Consider the following 17,985-nt stretch of genomic DNA (forward strand, 5'->3'; position numbering starts at 1 on the left):
TTCAGGAGGGTAACACGGAACGCCGTGCTGGATCCCAACGGCCTCGTATCACTAGCAGTAGAGATGACAGGCACTTGCCCGCATGTGTGTAACGGATCTTGCAGCCACGTCTCGATCCCTGAGACAACAGATGGGGACGTTGGAAAGACAACAACCATCTGCACGAACAGTTCGACGACGTTTGCAGCAGCATGGATTATCAGCTCGGAGACCGTGCCTGCGGTTAACCCTTGACGCTGCATCACAGACAGGAGTACTCGACGACGAACTTGGGTGCACGAATGGCAAAACGTCATTTCTTCGGATGAATCCAGGTTATGTTTACAGCATCGTGCTGGTCGCATCCGTGTTTGGTGACATCGCGGTGAACGCACATTGAAAGCGTGTATTCGTCATTGCCATTCTGGCGTATCATCCGGCGTGATGGTACGGGGTGCCATTCGTTACACGTCTCGGTCACCTCTTGTTCGCATTGACGACCCTTTGAACAGTGGACGTTACATTTCAGATGTGTTAAAACTCGTGGCTCTACCCCATCATTCGATCCCTGCGAAACCATACATTTCAGCAGGATAATGTACGACCGCATGTTGCAGGTCCTGTACGGGCCTTTCTGGATGTTCGACTGCTGCACATTCTCCAGATCTCTCACCAACTGAAAACGTCTGGTCAATGGTGGCCGAGCAACTGGCTCGTCACAATACGCCAGTCACTACTCTTGATGAACTGTGGTACCTGTACACGCCATCCGAGCTCTGTTTGACTCAATGCCCAGGCGTATCAAGGCCGTTATTACGGCCAGAGGTGGTTGTTCTGGGTACTGATTTCTCAGGATCTAAGCACCCAAATTGCGTGAAAATGTAATCACGTGTCAGTTCTAGTATAATATATTTGTCCAATGAATACCCATTTATCATCTGCTTTTCTTCTTGGTGTAGCAATTTTAATGACCAGTAGTGTATTTGCAAGAAACCGCAGAGCTTTATCTAGCATAGTTCCTTAGAAATAAATTTTCGAAACTAGGGTAAGAGTTTTTGCTTACCCTGTATCTCTTCTGACACCGTCACGCGGGACAGCGCTTGCTGCTGAGCCCGGATGACATCGTAGAAAGAATAGCTCTGGCCTTGCACCGCGAACGGTGGGACGGATTTGCAGTACGACGGTTCTTATCAGGAACCGTCGCTGGCAGATAACTGCGCGTAGACACAGCTCGCAGGACTAATTACCACTCAGTACTCAGCCGTCCATCTGAGAACCCGTCAGCGAGCATGGACGTGGGTAAGTACGAAGCAGCGCTCTTACGCGACTGCAAGAAAGCCCAGGTGACTCCCCAAGAAGGGTAGACACCCGCAAAATTGCAGACCAGTATCCTTAACGTCCGTTTGCAGCAGAATTCTTGAGCATATTCTAAACAAAATCCATCGAGACAGAAACGCTTCTGTTCGCAAATCAGCACAGAATTGGCCAGCTATTCCTTTCCTCGCACTGAATCTAGTGAACCATCGATGAAGGGCAACAGGCAGATTCCATATTCCTGGATTTCCGCAAAAAGGCTCGACACAGTGCCCCTCTGCGAACTGTTAACGAAAGTCCGAGCATATGGAATAGGCTAGAGGGCTTCTTAAGTAATAGGACCCAGCACGTTGTCCTCAACGGCACGTGTCCATCAGATACATGGGTAAATAGAAAATGGGGTAAATAGAAAAGCAACTGGAATCACTCAACAGAGTCGTCCACTGGACCTGACGGGATACCAATTCGATTCTACACAGAGTACGCGAAAGAACTTGCCCCCCTTCTAACAGCCGTGTACCGCAAGTCTCTAGAGGAACGGAGGGTTCCAAATGATTGGAAAAGAGCACAGGTAGTCCCAGTCTTCAAGAAGGGTCGTCGAGCAGATGCGCAAAACTATAGACCTATATCTCTGACGTCGATCTGTTGTAGAATTTTAGAACATGTTTTTTGCTCGAGTATCATGTCGTTTTTGGAAACCCAGAATCTACTATGTAGGAATCAACATGGATTCCGGAAACAGCGATCGTGTGAGACCCAACTCGCTTTATTTGTTCATGAGACCCAGAAAATATTAGATACAGGCTCCCAGGTAGATGCTATTTTCCTTGACTTCCGGAAGGCGTTCGATACAGTTCCGCACTGTCACCTGATAAACAAAGTAAGAGCCTACGGAATATCAGTCCAGCTGTGTGGCTGGATTAAAGAATTTTTAGCAAACAGAACACAGCATGTTGTTATCAATCGAGAGACGTCTACAGACATGCCACAGGAGAGTGTTATGGGACCATTGCTTTTCACAAGATATATAAATGACCTAGTAGATAGTGTCGGAAGTTCCATGCGGCTTTTCGCGGATGATGCTGTAGTATACAGAGAAGTTGCAGCATTAGAAAATTGTAGCAAAATGCAGGAAGATCTGCAGCGGATAGGCACTTGGTGCAGGGAGTGGCAACTGTCCCTTAACATAGACAAATGTGATGTATTGCGAATACATAGAAAGAAGGATCCTTTATTGTATGATTATATGATAGCGGAACAAACACTGGTAGCAGTTACTTCTGTAAAATATCTGGGAGTATGCGTGCGGAACGATTTGAAGTGGAATGATCATATAAAATTAATTGTTAGTAAGGCGGGTACCAGGTTGAGATTCATTGGGAGAGGGCTTAGAAAATGTAGTCCATCAACAAAGGAGGTGGCTTACAAAACACTCGTTCGACCTATGTATACTTGAGTATTGCTCATCAGTGTGGGATCCGTACCAGATCGGGTTGACGGAGGAGATAGAGAAGATCCAAAGAAGAGCGGCGCGTTTCATCACAGGGTTATTTGGTAACCGTGATAGCGTTACGGAGATGTTTAATAAACTAAAGTGGCAGACTCTGCAAGAGAGGCGCTCTGCATCGCGGTGTAGCTTGCTCGCCAGGTTTCGAGAGGGTGCGTTTCTGGATGAGGTATCGAATATATTGCTTCCCCCTACTTATACCTCCCGAGGAGATCACGAATGTAAAATTAGAGAGATTAGAGCGCGCACGGAGGCTTTCAGACAGTCGTTCTTCCCGCGAACCATACGCGACTGGAATAGGAAAGGGATGTAATGACAGTGGCACGTAAAGTGTCCTCCGCCACACACCGTTGGGTGGCTTGCGGAGTATAAATGTAGATGTAGATGTAGAAAGCCAGGAGTGCCCAAGTACGTGTGATGGGACCACTCTTTCTCTCTATGTATTGCACCAACAAACTCTGCGATGCTTCGCCATTCTATATGTCGTAATCTCCTTCTCCACCCTATCTCTGTCCACCACCTCTCTCTGTTCATCTCCTCCTTCTCCTCCTCCTCCTCCTCCTCCTTTCTCCATGTCCTCCTCATCCTCACGCTATCTCTCTCCACCTCCCGCTCCTCCCCCTCTCTCTCCATCTTCTCCTTCCTCCTCTCTAAGTCCATTCCCTCTCCCATCTCTCTGTCTCTCTCTCTCCCCTTCCCCTTTCTCGCTGACTGTGAGGGTTCTTTATTGTTACTGCCAACAAAACCTTGATAAGAAATTGAAGCCACTTAAGTAGGCAAATCTATTGCAATCATTGGTATTCGCGGTAATAGGGACCTCTGTAGCTGCTGGATCTGTCAAGATAGTAGCTTCAATGTCAATATTTCGAACGGTTTTGATCTGCGATTGGGTTGAATTGCTATGCTTCAGACGATTTAGGTTCTGGGGTAGTATTCTAATCATAAGCCGATAAGCCATGAATATAACTAACCTATTTTCAGTTAAAACCGACTGCGAGGAAGAAAACAAAACAGTACATTTTTGTGTGTACAAGTTTTGTTCTAAAATTACATACGCGAAGAAGGAGTTATATCGGAGAACAAGTCATCTAATGGTTTCAATATCCCGCTATCGTAGTTAAAACTGAATGCGAGAAAGAAAACGAAACTACACATTTACACAGAATTTTCTTTCTTACGATCAGTTTCAACAGAAACACTGTTTAAAACAATATGTAGCCTATTCTCGACTGAAAGTTATAGGAGTATTGTGTAAGAATTTGAACTAAGTTGGTCAAGAACTTTTTGAAATTTCTTGTCATAATGTGTCTTCCCTCTCTCTCAACTTTAATAGTGACATCTACTTTTTCACAACTCGTACAAATTAGATACGTGTTTCAAAGTTTTACTGACCTTCAAAGTAGTCACCAGCATTGTGTATAACCCGTTGCCAGCGATGTGGAAGTCGTAGGATACTCTTAGCAGTGCCAGTTGTGTTGACAGTTCGAGCGGCGCGATCTATTGCCCGGCGAATTTGTAGCAGTTCTGAAGCAAATGCCCTATATAGGGGCCGCCGCTTGCGCTGAGAAGTCAGTTCCGGCGAGATCGTATACCAGCACTCTCACCTGAAGATGGCGGCCAGTTGGGCCGCGGAAATATGACGTTATGATCCGGCCGCACACCCGAGTAGAATGTTATCAATTATTACGCCGGGAAAGCCTTCGTAATCACATAAGGCCACTTACTTCATTCAAAAACTCACACATTAAAACTATAGGGTACTTCTCGTTTACCTAGAATCATGAAATTTGGCAAGAAGCTATATTTCACAGTAAAAGTAAAGGCAAAACCCATATTATTGTTAATATGGATTTATATCAAACGAAAAAAATATTTCTTTAATTTATTATCCGACTTCAAAATTACAACATTCTCAAAAGTTTTGCAATCCCTGGAACCGATATCCTGCCAGTATCAATGTCGATAACAGGTAAAAATCATTCGATATCCTCGATCCCCGGGGTGGATGAACTTTTTATATGCACGATTAATTTCCTACGGAAACCTCACAGCGTGGATCCTTCCGAACCTGGCCACATTTTTTTAATAACTCGAATCCTTCACAAAATTTATCTAGTCAACTGATGCTGGATACTACCACATTAGCCGGCCTTTGTGGCCGAGCGGTTCTGGCGCTTCAGTCTGGAACCGCACGACCGCCACGGTCACGGGTTCGAATCCTGCCTCGGGCATGGATGTGTGTTATGTCCGTAGGTTAGTTAGGTTTAAGTAGTTCTAAGTTCTAGGGGAGTGATGACCTCAGATGTTAAGTCCCATAGTGCTCAGAGCCATTTGAACCATTTTTGAACCACATTAACGACCACCCTTCTGTTTTTTAGCTACTAGTGACTCGAACAGAAGTTTAATGCACATTTTTAAATTTCAGTATTTATCAATAGGCATCATGGCATCAGAAGTATGCATTTCTGTGGTAGAACTGAAAGAAAATTTCGAATAAGAATGCAATTGAATCAATGATTTGGAAAAGGGGTCATGTCCACTTCCTTTTTCAAATTACATTTACCAGAGATACTGATATTTGTATCTGTATGCATCGTTTGGTATAACCATGGAGGTATAAGGAGGGGAGATGGCACTATGGCCGTCTGCTGTACGTTTGTTTGAAGCCGGTGGGCCGCCATGTTTGATTGGTCAAAACAGTGACAGAGCTCTTGTTAGAATTGCGTGTTCTTCATATTTAACGTTATGTCTGCGAAATAATTTCAGATCATGAGTGTTACAATGTTTACATGCATAACACAACGTCAGAATAGCTTTTTCGGGTGTTTTCGTTTTGTTTTTAATGCGTTTTTGCCCCAGCAATACAACTGATTTGGTCTCGTTAACTTAAGTGTTTCTTTTGGATACGAACTTCGAATGATGAAAAATAACAGTGTACAAAGCTCTTTTCAAACTCAAATCACCTTTTACTGTATTTGTGTCGATGTAAACTGAAAGCAGAACCCGAAAGCTATGCTAGTTTACATACCGGATGATATTTCTTACTCGTTTACACACTTATACAAAATTTCATTTGTAAATACAAACATCGTTTGTGCTTTGTCAAGAAAAATAAGCATATGAACCCACAGAGCCCTACGAGCTTCATTGATCGGAAATCTGAAATAAAATAAGAAGAAAACAGTTTCACAAAACGTAAACAAGGCCGCACATCTCACGAATATAAACGACAATATTTTACGAACGGGGCCACTTACGCATGGAACGTGATTCCTTTTAACTTGGTAGCACTATTCCAACGGTTAGTACACCCGTAAACAACGCAAACCGGCATTTTAAAATGAAAAAACCTTCAGCAGCTCTAGACAGTAGCACAATCGGAAACGAGTCTTCTGACCAAACTGCAATGGCGGAGCTCGGTTTCTGTCGGCTTCAAGTTTGTGACGTCATGGCATCTCCCCTCCTTATACCTCCATGGGTATAACAGGGGACACGTCCCATCCATCAACAAAAGTGCTTGTCAGAAGGGTATTGAGATACAGAAGAGCCATGTTCATATAAACAAGCATATAGTGGATCTGTTCCAATAAGAAAGAAGAAACTAGACGATGTAAAGAAAATTCTGCAATTCATACCTGACGAGCAGAAACCATTTTAAAGCATGGTTTATATAATACAGCCAACTGGTTGCAACAAGATTTTACTTTAACCTGGTTTCGGCACCTGCTATGAGTGGCTGCATTAGACAGTCCAAACAGTTACTTGTAGTAACAGGTGAAGAAATTTACGAGTAAAACGCTCTCGCCATATAAAATATTTCATCAGAAGATAATATTTAAACCACATAAAAATTACAGAGACTGTAACCGACGAAAAATTGATAATTGTCAGCATATTCCCCAGTGATGATCGGCAGAGAAAAGGGACTAGTAATGAGAATCGAGGATAATAATGCTTGGCTACTATCTTGTCAATCCATAATTCGCCAGGCAGCCCTTTGTGTAAAACTTAGTGTCAGTCTGAAAGATATGATGGACATGTGATCTAGTTGATTAATTTTATGAGGTCTAGTTCTGTCCTCCAGCACAAACGGGTCAAAGAGTTTATATCTGAGTGTGATTTGGCGCATTCTGTCTTACTGCAGCACAGCTGAGTAAACGTCAAATTTTTGGCAAATAAAAGCAGTAGTAACCTCCTTCTTTGACAACATGGCTACACACGAAGCAACGAAGCATTTGGAATTCCTAGCAAACGAGCGCAATATCGTAGCTGCGACAGCCTTGGAAAACATTCCGAAGTATTTAAACGCGCTCAGTACTAAGCGACAAGGAAGTAGGAAATTAATATGTGATTTGATATAGTGTGTCTTCTTTCCGTCGAAAGCTGGGTAACTTTGAAAAGACATTGCAAGTCGAGAATTTATCCACTAGCCAACAATTCTTGAACATAAAAATAATCCTGAAATAGACATTGCAGTATTTTCAAATTTTATATCCGATCTTAGGAACGAATATGCAGCAAGATTCCAAGACTTCGCAGATATAGAAAGCGATAGAGAAGTTGTCGCGATTCTTAACATCGCCTTTTGAAGTTTTTCCTGCGGTAGAATGGACTGATGAGGTTGCGAAGTTGTTCTGGCTTTCAAAGCCTTTACTCCAAATGGACTTGCAGGAAGACATTTCCTTGAAAACGTATGAAACTTCATTTGCCGAGGAATTTTGAAGTTAACATGTGATGTGTTGGTGAATGTGCCAATACCTTGTAGATAGAGGAGGCCGAAATGCACGCTATCTAACGCAGACGGGCGTGAATTCTGGAACAGGATAAGTAGTGAATTCTAATAAGAAAAGTATGCAGCTCATCTAATACTTAACTTTTATTTAGCCTTGTTGTGAATACAGCATTCTTGATGAGACATTTCATACGATAACTATCAAACTATGTAAGGCTAATGGCGCCTTGCTAAGTCGTAGCCATTAACTTAGCTGAAGGCTATTCTGTCTCTCGGCAAATGAGAGCAAAGGCTTCGTCCGTATAGGCGCTAGCAACGTCGTCGTACAACTGGGGCGAGTTCTCGTACCTCTCTCGAGACCTGCCGTGTGGTGGCGCTCGGTCTGCGATCACACAGTGGCGACACGCGGGTCCGACATGTACTAATGGACCGCGGCCGATTTAAGCTACCACCTAGCAAGTGTGGTGTCTGGCAGTGACACCACAACATGTCCCAGAGAACTATGGAAACTGAAAAAATATAGCCATTTACCTGGCTACAATCTTTGGCTCCACATATGTTTATGAAACATGAGTTTCAAAAACGAATTTTTTGAAGAACCTGTATCGCTCAAGATTTGCAGCCACCCACCTTGAACACACTCTATGCATAAGCTTCTCGCTGTGCGAATCTAACTTTAAGAAAATGGTAGAAGATTGTAAATGTAGTTTCTACCATTCAATTCTTATACCATTTTGTCTATCTGTTGTATTTTACATTATCTTTGAACTACAATTAAAATAAAAATTAGTAAGGAATATGAGTTTGTTTTTTGGATCTCGATAAAAATTTCCGTACGTATCCGGACCCCACCTAAAATTACTTGCCGACCCTTGGACTCTATACGGTAGTTTCTCGTTGTCGTCGCCGGACATGCGTTGTAATGCAGAATGGCACCAAACTTAGTTTGGAAATATTTTTACAAATGACGTAGCAATGAAATATAATGCTTCATTTGCTAATGATTATGGATATATCTGAGAGTTTTATGAAAAAGTAAAGGAGGAAGGAAATTATAGTAACAATAATAAATTAATAATTTAACAACAATTCATTCATGGGATGCAATAAAAACTCCTGTAGCCCTGGGTAACAGACAAATTAACAAGTTGTTCAAGCTCAGTTTCCACTGTCTACCACTGATTATTAGTAATGCCTAAACGGCGGTATGATTCCCGATTGCAAGATGACTACTGAGTAGAGTTTAAAAAGATTAGAATCGGTAAGAGAGTGCTGGTGATTTTTTTTGTAGTATTCAACCACTTTTTACTTTTCGAGAACAGCAGCAAACGCTGTATGAACTAAGTTTTGTTTTATTAGCCTGTTTAATATTTTTTTTCTATGTATCTTGGAAATGAGAGAGTCGAAATTTTTCGATCTTTGTTCTATTTCTACGTTTATTACAGGAAATAATAGGAATAAAAAACCGAAAGTGGCTATTTCAGAAACCGGTTAAGTGGTTTTAACAGTCAGGTTAAACTGGCGGGAGAAACCCGGTATAACCTAAATCTGGTTGTCTCTGCTATAACCACTATCCCTTGGTCATCGCGAGATAGCCAACCGCCTAGGACGCAGACACAGAGGGCGCAAAAATTTGTCAAAGTTGATGTGTCAAATATTTTCGTCAAAGAAATTTGATGGTGTAATAGGGAACTTTGTCAAATCTCGCCTACCGTGCGAGATGGCTCAATGGGTAGCACACTAGACAAGCATGCGGGAGGACGACGGTTCAATCCAGCGTCCGGCCATCCTGATCTAAGTTTTCCGTGATTTCCCTAAATCGCTCGAGGGAAATTCCGGGATGGTTCCTTTGTAAGGGCACGGCCGACTTCCTTCCCCGTCCTTCCCTAATCCGATGACCTCGCTGTCTGGTCTCCTCCCCCCAAACAACCCAACCTCAACCCCAAATCTTGCCTGTCGTCAAATAAATATGATCAAATGTAAAGCCTCGCCGTAGATTTGATCATAAAAGTCGTTCGTCTTCTGTTCACTGCAATGCGAAATGTAACCGCTTTGAGCGCTGGCGTCGCTACAGCTATGTGGCGTCTCTGTAGTGTGTTTATAAAAATGGCTTCAAAGTTGATTTATTCCTTCGAATCTTCTTTTTTTTAATAAACTTGCTTCAACTACGGTGGTGATGGTGGGAGGGGGAAGGGGGTAAGCAAGGGGCAAGGTGCATGCTGTTAATTGTGTGTTAATGGGCAGGTGAAATATGTGCATACAGCTTCATGTCCACAATCACAGCTACAGACATTCGCCTCTACATCTGGAAACATCCAGGCAGTTTTTCAGCAAGCCGGAATAGAGGATGTGGTCACACTCTAAAATAAAAAAATTCTTTATTAAATTTCCATCCTACTATGCCTATTTTTGAACTCTGGACGCCAAAAGTTAAAAGGAGCTTCATCTGTTTCGTTAATTGTATTAATTTTGTAGTTGTTAGGACGCAAATTCCATTAAGTAAATTATTCAGAATTAAAAATAGTTCTTATTACCCATATAGTGTACTAAGCATTTATTTTCCTTCACATATTCCCCCTTAGTGCTTTATAAATTTCTGAAATTATTTTGGTTAATGTGCTATGTGATATTCCAGTGCTGTGTTGTAAACTAGACTAGCTCTCTCATATATCAAGAAATCACGGTGGCACGGTTAGGTTGTCTTCTGCACATACAGCTTTTCTCGTAAGTAATTTATATATTAGGACTTGACGTCCTCCACTTGAAGCTCTCGTGACAAATCTCGCTGAATGCTTTTATTATCTCGACGTAATCCCTAGGGCTTCATCCAAGTATGTTTCCTTTTTTCCGCTGCTTTTCTTCCAAATACACAGTGCAAATGTAATACTAGCGCATAATAACAAGTTGTCCGCTGTCTTGAAATTTGACGAAAATTATGACGACAGTGTAATACCCACGTCAAAGAACTTTGTCAAAGAAATTGACGAATATTTGATCATATTTCTTTGTCAAAGAAATATGAGAATTAACTGAGCGAGGTATGTTAAGTTCTACCACTCGTGTTCCTATTCTCTGCCTGCGAGAAGAAACCTTCCCCTCGGCCCGAGACTGTAAACGTCCGCTGTTGTCACTGCGTCATTTCGTACAAGTAGATTCGTAAATAAATGACCACTACCGAACACGGGCATGCGTCACATGGGATATGTGTCAGCAGTGTAATCTTGCGCATAATAGTTCATGAATGGGAACGCTCAGTTAAGTTCGTAGATCCGTCGCGAACTAGGTCGCTCTTTCAAGTTTACCTCCGTCACGAAACCCAGAAAGACAGATCGCTAGCCGCTGTTTTGTTTGTTTTGGTAGTTTGTTTATATTGATTACTTTTGGCAATGCCTGTTTTGTTACGCATATTTTGGGTAATTAGACATCAAATGGGAAGGTAAGCCAGTTATTTATACAAATGTGTATAATTGGATATTCAGCTACTTTACACACAGTGGACTCATAGTATTTTAATTTTTAAATGGATTTTTTATTCATTCACTCATTCATTTATTTATTAGTCCATTGAAGAAATATTACTTACAAAATATGCTAAATGCTGTTATTTTGGCGAATAAAAATATCCTTTTATAAATAACCAACTATTTAAATTTTATAAAGTTTTGGAAATAATCAACAAAAATTACTTCTACTTTAAGGTACAGGTTAAGTACTATGTGTCACAAACAATAATACTACATTACTAACAAAAGAAGCACTGACACTTCTAATTTGTTACTTAACAATTAAACATAGAAATAAAATAACCATGACCACTGATTGAGATCGTATTCTAAAGCATTTTTTTAGTGCTTTGCATTATTACTCTTTAAATATTGATCAGTCTTCTAATTATCAATTTAAGTATCATAGTCATTAACATATTATTATGTTAAGATATTAATTTGGGAACTTTATTCGCTGATAACAATGTTCTACGTTCATTAAGGATTCTTCCCGTCGCTAAAAGAAAAATGCGTTCACAGGAGACTAATGTAGCTAGTAGCTCCAGCCAACATTCAAGTGGATCTTTTCTTCGACCTAAACACTCTTCGTTGAGCTATTTATCGAGTTCGCGAATACCAGCAGCAAGTGGGTTATCTAATATGTTTTCTAGTGTCTTGGTCATACTCGTCTCATATAGAATCCTTTGTATTTTCATTACTGTTGCTACTGGAACTAGTCGCGGATGAGCGCTAAGAATAGGATCAGTCATTGAAATTTCTCGACTCTCCCTCTGAAGTAATTGCACCCTACAGATTTTATTTCTGAGGCGTTTTGTTGCAACTCCAGAAAGTCTTTGGTTTCTGAATCCTGTCTATGTAAATCGGCGGTCTACATATAGAGTATATCATTCTCTATATCTTTCTTCAGTACTGACTGTACACACACTATTTTTTTATTGTTAGAAGTATGTTTTTGAAGAAAACTGCTAATCAATCTACAAAACAAAATAAATTTTGCAAAGTCACATTTCTACTCTAATTTTGTAGACTAGACTTAAGAAGGGCAAAACTCCTTCAGTTATCTCTCAGTCGCTTTCTTTTATAGTTAGGTCAGAGCGTAGAAGCGCATCCCTTGCCTGAACTGTTCGCTGGAATATTTCAAAAGTAGAGTTCCAGCGGGTCTGGACTTCCTGTTTGGGTTTGAGGACAGGCAAACTAATTTGCTGTATTTTTTTCGTAGCTTCTTGTACAGTTAGAGCTGTGGTTCCCAACCTGATTGCTATTAGACCTTAGCTAGTACCCCCCCCCCCCACCCCCGCCGTGAGTTGCTCTCGACACCCTCTCCCATATTAAACACACTATCACCAACTTTAGCACATAGCTAAACTATAGAATGAAATACTTTTCTCGGAACAATTTTATTTTTAAAATGGTGAAAATGGTGAAAGATGGATGGTATTTAGTGTGTGTATGTGTGTGTGTGTGTGGGGGGGGGGGGGTTGGGTGGGTGGTTTTGGGGGGGGGGGGGGTTAGAATGAATGAGGAAGGAATCGAGGCACATTGCAAGTGCTACCACTCGTCGCTTATTAAAGTGCCTAAGGGATGCAGCGGTCTAGGAATGCTATACAACAAATCAAGCAAATAACATTAGGGACCAGACTGCTACGGTCATCGGTCAGAAACATTAGTAGTTTTATTTCTATAAAGCACTCTCTTGTCCTAGGGGTGGGAAATTGCCCCTAAAGGCGGAAGAATCAGCAATGATCAACGACATGAGGATGCAGAAGGCAATAGAAACCACTGCATTAAAGACACGTAACGTGTATCCACAGGACATGTGGCCTGTAATCGAAGAAGTGTCATGATGATCTCTCCATTGGCAAAAGATTCCGGAATAGTCCCCCATTCGGATCTCCGGGAGGGGACTGCCAACGGGGAGGTTACCATGAGAAAAAGATTGAATAACCAACGAAAGGATAACGTTCTACGAGTCGGGGCGTGGAATGTCAGAAGCTTGAACGTGGTAGGGAAACTAGAAAATCTGAAAAGGGAAATGCAAAGGCTCAATCTAGATATAGTAGGGGTCAGTGAAGTGAAGTGGAAGGAAGAGAACGATTACTGGTCAGATGAGTATCGGGTAATATCAACAGCAGCAGAAAATGGTATAACAGATGTAGGATTCGTTATGAATAGGAAGGTAGGGCAGAGGGTGTGTTACTGTGAACAGTTCAGTGACCGGGTTGCTCTAATCAGAATCGACAGCAGACCAACACCGACAACGATGGTTCAGGTATACATGCCGACGTCGCAAGCTGAAGATGAACAGATAGAGAAAGTGTATGAGGATATTGAAAGGGTAATGCAGTATGTAAAGGGAGACGAAAATCTAATAGTCATGGGCGACTGGAATGCAGTTGCAGGGGAAGGAGTAGAAGAAAAGGTTACAGGAGAATATGGGCTTGGGACAAGGAATGAAAGAGGAGAAAGACTAATTGAGTTCTGTAACAAGTTTCAGCTAGTAATAGCGAATACCCCGTTCAAGAATCACAAGAGGAGGAGGTATACTTGGAAAAGGCCGGGTGATACGGGAAGATTTCAATTAGATTACATCATGGTCAGACAGAGATTCCGAAATCAGATACTGGATTGTAAGGCGTACCCAGGAGCAGATATAGACTCAGATCATAATATAGTAGTGATGAAGAGTAGGCTGAAGTTAAAGACATTAGTCAGGAAGAATCAATACGCAAAGAAGTGGGGTACGGAAGTACTAAGGAATGACGAGATACGTTTGAAGTTCTCTAACGCTACAGATACAGCAATAAGGAATAGCGCAGTAGGCAGTACAGTTGAAGAGGAATGGACATCTCTAAAAAGGGCCATCACCGAAGTTGGGAAGGAAAACATAGGTACAAAGAAGGTAGCTGCGAAGAAACCATGCGTAACAGAAGAAATACTTCAGTTGATTGATGAAAGGAGGAAGTACAAACATGTTCCGGGTAAATCAGGAATACAGAAATACAAGTCGCTGAGGAATGAAATAAACAGGAAGTGCAGGGAAGCTAAGACGACATGGCTGCAGGAAAAATGTGAAGACATCGAAAAAGATATGAATGTCGGAAGGACAGACTCAGCATAAAGGAAAGTTAAAACAACCTTTGGTGACATTAAAAGCAACGGTGGTAACATTAAGAGTGCAACGGGAATTCCACTGTTAAATGCAGAGGAGAGAGCAGATAGGTGGAAACAATACATTGAAAGCCTCTATGAGGGTGAAGATTTGTCTGATGTCATAGAAGAAGAAACAGGAGTCGATTTAGAAGAGATAGGGGATCCAGTATTAGAATCGGAATTTAAAAGAGCTTTGGAGGACTTACGGTCAAATAAGGCAGAAGGGATAGATAACATTCCATCAGAATTTCTAAAATCATTGGGGGAAGTGGCAACAAAACGACTATTTACGTTGGTGTGTAGAATATATGAGTCTGGCGATATACCATCTGACTTTCGGAAAAGCATCATCCACACAATTCCGAAGACGGCAAGAGCTGACAAGTGCGAGAATTATCGCACAATCAGCTTAAGAGCTCATGCATCGAAGCTGCTTACAAGAATAATATACAGAAGAATGGAAAAGAAAATTGAGAATGCGCTAGGTGACGATCAGTTTGGCTTTAGGAAAAGTAAAGGGACGAGAGAGACAATTCTGACGTTACGGCTAATAATGGAAGCAAGGCTAAAGAGAAATCAAGACACTTTCATAGGATTTGTCGACCTGGAAAAAGCGTTCGACAATATAAAATGGTGCAAGCCGTTCGAGATTCTGAAAAAAGTAGGGGTAAGCTATAAGGAGAGACGGGTCATATACAATATGTACAACAACCAAGAGGGAATAATAAGAGTGGACGATCAAGAACGAAGTGCTCGTATTAAGAAGGGTGTAAGACAAGGCTTTAGCCTTTCGCCCCTACTCTTCAATCTGTACATCGAGGAAGCAATGATGGAAATAAAAGAAAGGTTCAGGAGTGGAATTAAAATACAAGGTGAAAGGATATCAATGATACGATTCGCTGATGACATTGCTATCCTGAGTGAAAGTGAAGAAGAATTAAATGATCTGCTGAACGAAATGAACAGTCTAATGAGTACACAGTATGGTTTGAGAGTAAATCGGAGAAAGACGAAGGTAATGAGAAGTAGTAGAAATGAGAACAGCGAGAAACTTAACATCAGGATTGATGGTCACGAAGTCAATGAAGTTAAGGAATTCTGCTACCTAGGCAGTAAAATAACCAATGACGGACGGAGCAAGGAGGACATCAAAAGCAGACTCGCTATGGCAAAAAAGGCATTTCTGGCCAAGAGAAGTCTACTAATATCAAATACCGGCCTTAATTTGAGGAAGAAATTTCTGAGGATGTACGTCTGGAGTAGTGAAACATGGACTGTGGGAAAACCGGAACAGAAGAGAATCGAAGCATTTGAGATGTGGTGCATTAGACGAATGTTGAAAATTAGGTGGACTGATAAGGTAAGGAATGAGGAGGTTCTACGCAGAATCGGAGAGGAAAGGAATATGTGGGAAACACTGATAAGGAGAAGGGACAGGATGATAGGACATCTGCTAAGACACGAGGGAATGACTTCCATGGTACTAGAGGGAGCTGTAGAGGGCAAAAACTGTAGAGGAAGACAGAGATTGGAATACGTCAAGCAAATAATTGAGGACGTAGGTTGCAAGTGTTACTCTGAGATGAAGAGGTTAGCACAGGAAAGGAATTCGTGGCGGGCCGCATCAAACCAGTCAGTAGACTGATGACCAAAAAAATAAGGTGGACTGATGACCTCAGATGTTAAGTCTCTAGCTTAGAGCCATTTGAACGGTTCAGTACGGGCAGTACTTACCTTTGGGTTTACATCGGTGTCGAAAGTGACATGCAAACAGTAATAATCGTAATAATCTTCGCTATAGTCTAAGGCCGCCTACGGCCTTACCGCAGTGGTAACACGGGTTTCCGTCAGATCACCGAAGTTAAGAGCTGTTGGTCTGGGCTAGCGCTTGGATGGGTGACCATCCAGGCTGCCGAGCACTGTTGGCAAGTGGGCTGCACTCAGCCCTTGTGAGGCAAACTGAGAAGCTACTTGACTGAGAAGTAGTCGCTCCAAAAATGGTCCTAAGCACTATGGGACTTAACACCTGAGGTCATCAGCCCCCTAGACTTAGAACTACTTAAACCTATCTAACCTAAGAAGATCACACACATCCATGCCCGAGGTAGGATTCGAACCTGCGACCATAGCAGCAGCGCGGTTAGGGACTGAAGCGCCTAGAACCGCTCTGCCACATCGGCCGGCATTAGTGGCCCCGGTCTCGTAAAGTGGCATACGGCCGGGAGAGTGGTGTGCTGACCACATGCCCCTCCATGTCGGCATCTAGTGACGCCTTTGGGTTGAGGATGACACGGCGGCCGGCCGGAACCGTTGGGCCTTCATGTCCTGTTCGGGAGGAGTTTAGTTTTATAGTCAAAGACCAGACAAGTAACTGATAAGGATCACATCTAGTTGTTCTTGTAGCACGCTCCGCAAATACTTTCTTCTAAAGTCAGTACACTGGGCCGATCTGAGCAGCCGAGGCTGTCAGTAGCGGCGCTTATATTCACTTCATGCAGGGGGCGCTCCTGGCGCGGCTCGCTGCTTGTCAGCGAGCTATTGGTGTAACGTCCCCTTAGAAAAATTAATGAATTACTGTGCTGATAAACCTCTTACGTTATTTGATTTTCAAACAGCTGAGCAGAACTGAACGTACTCAGACATTTCTCTCTTTAATTATTCTGATCAACACTAAACTGACACACAATATTTTTAGCGCAACGCAATCTGACTTTCAATAATCCCTACAAAAGAATGGCCCTGACTAACAATAACCTATACCTTTCATGAATCACTTACCTCACAAAAATCTTCGTTACTCGAACTACTGCAATACAGCGAGCGCCAATACTGCCAGCTAAATAAAAGATTCAAACTACTGAAGGCACTAACTACTGATAGGTATAGTTAGCAGATGAAAGATTTTGATAGAAAACAAACAATGTATTTACCTTCATGATATCCAATATTACAAATTTACTCTTTCTGATGGACACACGTCCAGATCGTCCGCTCTCAAAATTCTGCCATCTCTCTCCCTACATCCACCACTGCTTGCGGCTCAACTCCAACTGCGCAACGCTACGCGCTGTTAACAGCCAACTGCCCAACACTACAACAGCGAATATTTCAACAATGCCAACCAGCCACAGACTACATACAGCACAGTCAGTGATTTTTATACAGAGCGCTACGTGGCGTTACCAACATAAAAACCTAAACAGCCTACTTACATTGGCTCACATTTCCTCACCGGCTTCTCTGCTTTTCTGTTCTTCGTCTTCGTTCGGCGTTTGTGGTTACGCCAGAACATTCCCCCCCCCCCCCCCCCAAGTGACGGACCGTCGTCGTGTATGGAGTACGACGATGGCGGGGGATGCAGGAGCGTGGGCGCCTCGACAGACGGGAACCTGTGGCTGGAGGGGATATAAAGCTTCCGGTCGTAACCCCCCCCCCCCTCTCGGCCAGTGGCCTGGCGGAAACGTCCTCCGGAAAATGACCAGAAGGGTACGCGTCCACCTTCTGCTGCCATGAACCAGATGAAGAAGGTGGTGAAAGCTGCAGTCTGGGCGGGTCCAGCTCCATCGGTTGGACGAGATGAGATGGAGGAGGCCAAGGCTTCGTCTCCACCGGGTCATCCCACGGTGTCTACATTTACATCTACATCTATACTCCGCAAGCCACCGAACAGTGTGTGGCGGAGGGCACTTTACGTGCCACTGTCATTACCTCCGTTTCCTGTTCCACTCGCGTATGGTTCGCGGGAAGAACGACTGCCGAAGAGCCTCCGTGCGCGCTCGAATCTCTCTAATTTTACA

At 42.6% G+C, this 17,985-nt stretch overlaps 1 protein-coding gene across 1 annotated transcript in view; it reads left to right on the forward strand.

The window, feature by feature from the left end:
* The first annotated feature begins 1,268 nt into the window (after positions 1 to 1,268).
* The window catches only part of LOC126214887 (synaptic vesicle glycoprotein 2A-like), a 177,042-nt gene continuing 160,325 nt past the window's right edge, over positions 1,269 to 17,985 (forward strand). Inside the window, exon 1 of the mRNA XM_049941532.1 lies at positions 1,269 to 1,278. Within this exon, the coding sequence (XP_049797489.1) occupies positions 1,269 to 1,278 (10 nt within the window). The remainder of the gene's footprint in view (positions 1,279 to 17,985) is intronic.

This window comes from Schistocerca nitens, chromosome 12 (genome assembly GCF_023898315.1).
Source record: "Schistocerca nitens isolate TAMUIC-IGC-003100 chromosome 12, iqSchNite1.1, whole genome shotgun sequence".
Taxonomy (NCBI): Eukaryota; Metazoa; Arthropoda; class Insecta; order Orthoptera; family Acrididae; genus Schistocerca; species Schistocerca nitens.